Source organism: Thalia democratica, chromosome 2 (assembly GCF_965202585.1).
Source record: "Thalia democratica chromosome 2, ktThaDemo2.hap1.1, whole genome shotgun sequence".
NCBI lineage: Eukaryota > Metazoa > Chordata > Thaliacea > Salpida > Salpidae > Thalia > Thalia democratica.
The window spans coordinates 25,319,022-25,321,261 of NC_139166.1; the positions used below are offsets into that span (position 1 = coordinate 25,319,022).

A 2,240-nucleotide genomic window follows, 5' to 3' on the forward strand; every position below is an offset into this window, starting at 1 on the left:
TTGTTTACTCACTTAAAACAATTTTTAAAAGTTTAAAAACATACCTATTACTTTATTCTCGAGAAAAACAAACACACTTTTATCTTAGTCGGTACTATTTTTGTTGACTAGCGTTTTTTAAGAAACTTTTAAGCTTTTTGCTTCAAAGTTTTGTAGCTCTCATACATACATATATATATATATATATTTATTTATTTATTTAAAACTAATAATATTTTTTTAAAGTAAAAATCTAAGATATCAAAAAAAAATTAACTTCAACTACAAACAAAATCTTTGAAATAAGTCACAGTTCGTTTTATTTTCTCGTTCAAACGACAAAAAAATCGAAAAATTTAAAGCATGAGAAGATCAAATCTCAAGCATGGATGGACATACCAATCAGCTACCACTATTCTGATAAAACGAGTTTCTATCGGCATCGGAAATCTTCTGCTGTGAGCCGTCATCGGATCAGTTGCTCCGTCGAAAACCTTTTATTTTTTGTCAGTTTGAAACATTACTTAATCAAAGATTATAAAGCAGTTTTTTTTTTTGTAATTTTATACAGAGCTGTCGAAGCTTTAGTTTTTGCAACTTTAACTAATTTATGTAGGTTCTAGCATTAAAATCTTTGTGCATCTTGCCTAGACGAGCTAAATACGAAAAAAAAGTTTTAACGACTCTGCTTTGGAAACAAGCTCTTTGTTGGGAGAGAAATTATACCCAAATGACATATTTACTTGTATGTATTATGTACATATATCTTTTGGAAGTTAATAAATGGTAATTTTATATTAGTATGCCGAATAAAAATACTTAAATATCTTTGTTGGAATTAAGTTTTAAAACATAGAAAACAACATATAACAAACTAACCATTGGTTTACCATTACATTCTACATATTGAAGCGAGTTTTCGTCGTTACCATACTGAACTTTGAATTTAGTGACCCACTGCTGAATTTGACTTCTGCCTTGTATTATGACACCATAAACTTTCCTCGGTTTGTACAAATCCACCTGAACCCACTGGTAGGCGTCTGTTTTCAAACAAAAAAATTTAAAAGGAATCGAATTTACGTTCGTTTGTACAAGATAACTGTTACTAAAAGCTTTGTTCTTTTATTACAATTTATTGTTAAAGTTTTAATAAAGTTTTTAATTTATTTTTAAATTGAGAGAAAAACAAAGATTTGTATACAATGAGGCATTTGTAGAACACAAATGAAGACTATTCTAAAACTATACGCTTTTGCCGAATCTTACTTTTGTCGTCTTTTGCTGCAGCCCAGCCCCCGACGCCAGTGTTGGAGTCCAAACGAGCGTGGTTGTGGCTGTGACTTTCCAAGTTTGAATAGTATCCGCTTGAAGAAAGTTGGCAGTCCTTGATATAATGACTTTTCAATCCACCCAATGCGAGGTTGTCTGTTTTGGTAGTTTTTTTATGAGAAGTTTTTGCTTATAAAAATTAGGTTCAAGTTAAAACATTTAATAGCAACAAATTTTTGCTGCTTTAGCACTTTTTAAGTTAAAAACGAAAGTAAAAATAGTTAAACAAAAAAACCAACAACTATTTCTAAAGGTTTTGCATCAAATAATAAATTTATTTTAAAACTGATATAAATTTTCAAACTTTTAAGTTTTTTAAAGTACTAGTACCGAATTAAGTTTTAAATACAGATAAGTTTTATTAAAATGCGATTATAATATAAAAAAACTAAATATATATATACTAAACTCACTTAAACGCATAAATGATTTTATCTCATTGATTTCCGTTTTCAAATCTTCTACTGTTGCCTGAATTATACTTTTAGTCAATTCTTACTACTTTGGTTTGAAAAAAAAATTGACTACTATTTTTAAGTTTTTAACATTTAGACTCATAACCATCCATGATGCCTAATAAACCATTAGAAAACTAAAACAGCTTTTTTTAAGTTCTAAATAGAGTTAAAATTTTAAGTAATAAAGCATAAATAGGTAGTTAATGATTAAATTTTAAAATCTGCTTTAAAACTGTTTAGAAAATTTAAGTCTGTTTATATACTTCAAGTTTTTTTTTAAAGCTCTAAATATTGATGTTAAAGAAGTACAAAAATAACGTTACAATTCACGTCTCTAAGCTTTAGTTATTGTTCATAAATTACTGTTGTAAAAAAAAATTGTAGAATAACTAACCATGATTACTTCTTTTACCAATTGAAAGTTAGTAACTTATACAAGAATCTAAAAAAGATTGCAACTGATATTTCAGA

At 27.5% G+C, this 2,240-nt stretch overlaps 1 protein-coding gene across 1 annotated transcript; it reads right to left on the bottom strand.

Moving 5' to 3' along the window:
* Positions 1 to 335: 335 nt before the first annotated feature.
* Positions 336 to 1,879, bottom strand: LOC145828480 (retinoschisin-like). The gene is made up of 4 exons (XM_082936235.1): positions 1,873 to 1,879; positions 1,249 to 1,407; positions 859 to 1,022; positions 336 to 473 (listed from the first exon to the last, which is right to left on the bottom strand). Exons 1-4 carry the CDS (start codon positions 1,877 to 1,879, stop codon positions 336 to 338), a joined length of 468 nt encoding a protein of 155 aa, XP_082792361.1.
* Between the last annotated feature and the right edge of the window lie 361 nt (positions 1,880 to 2,240).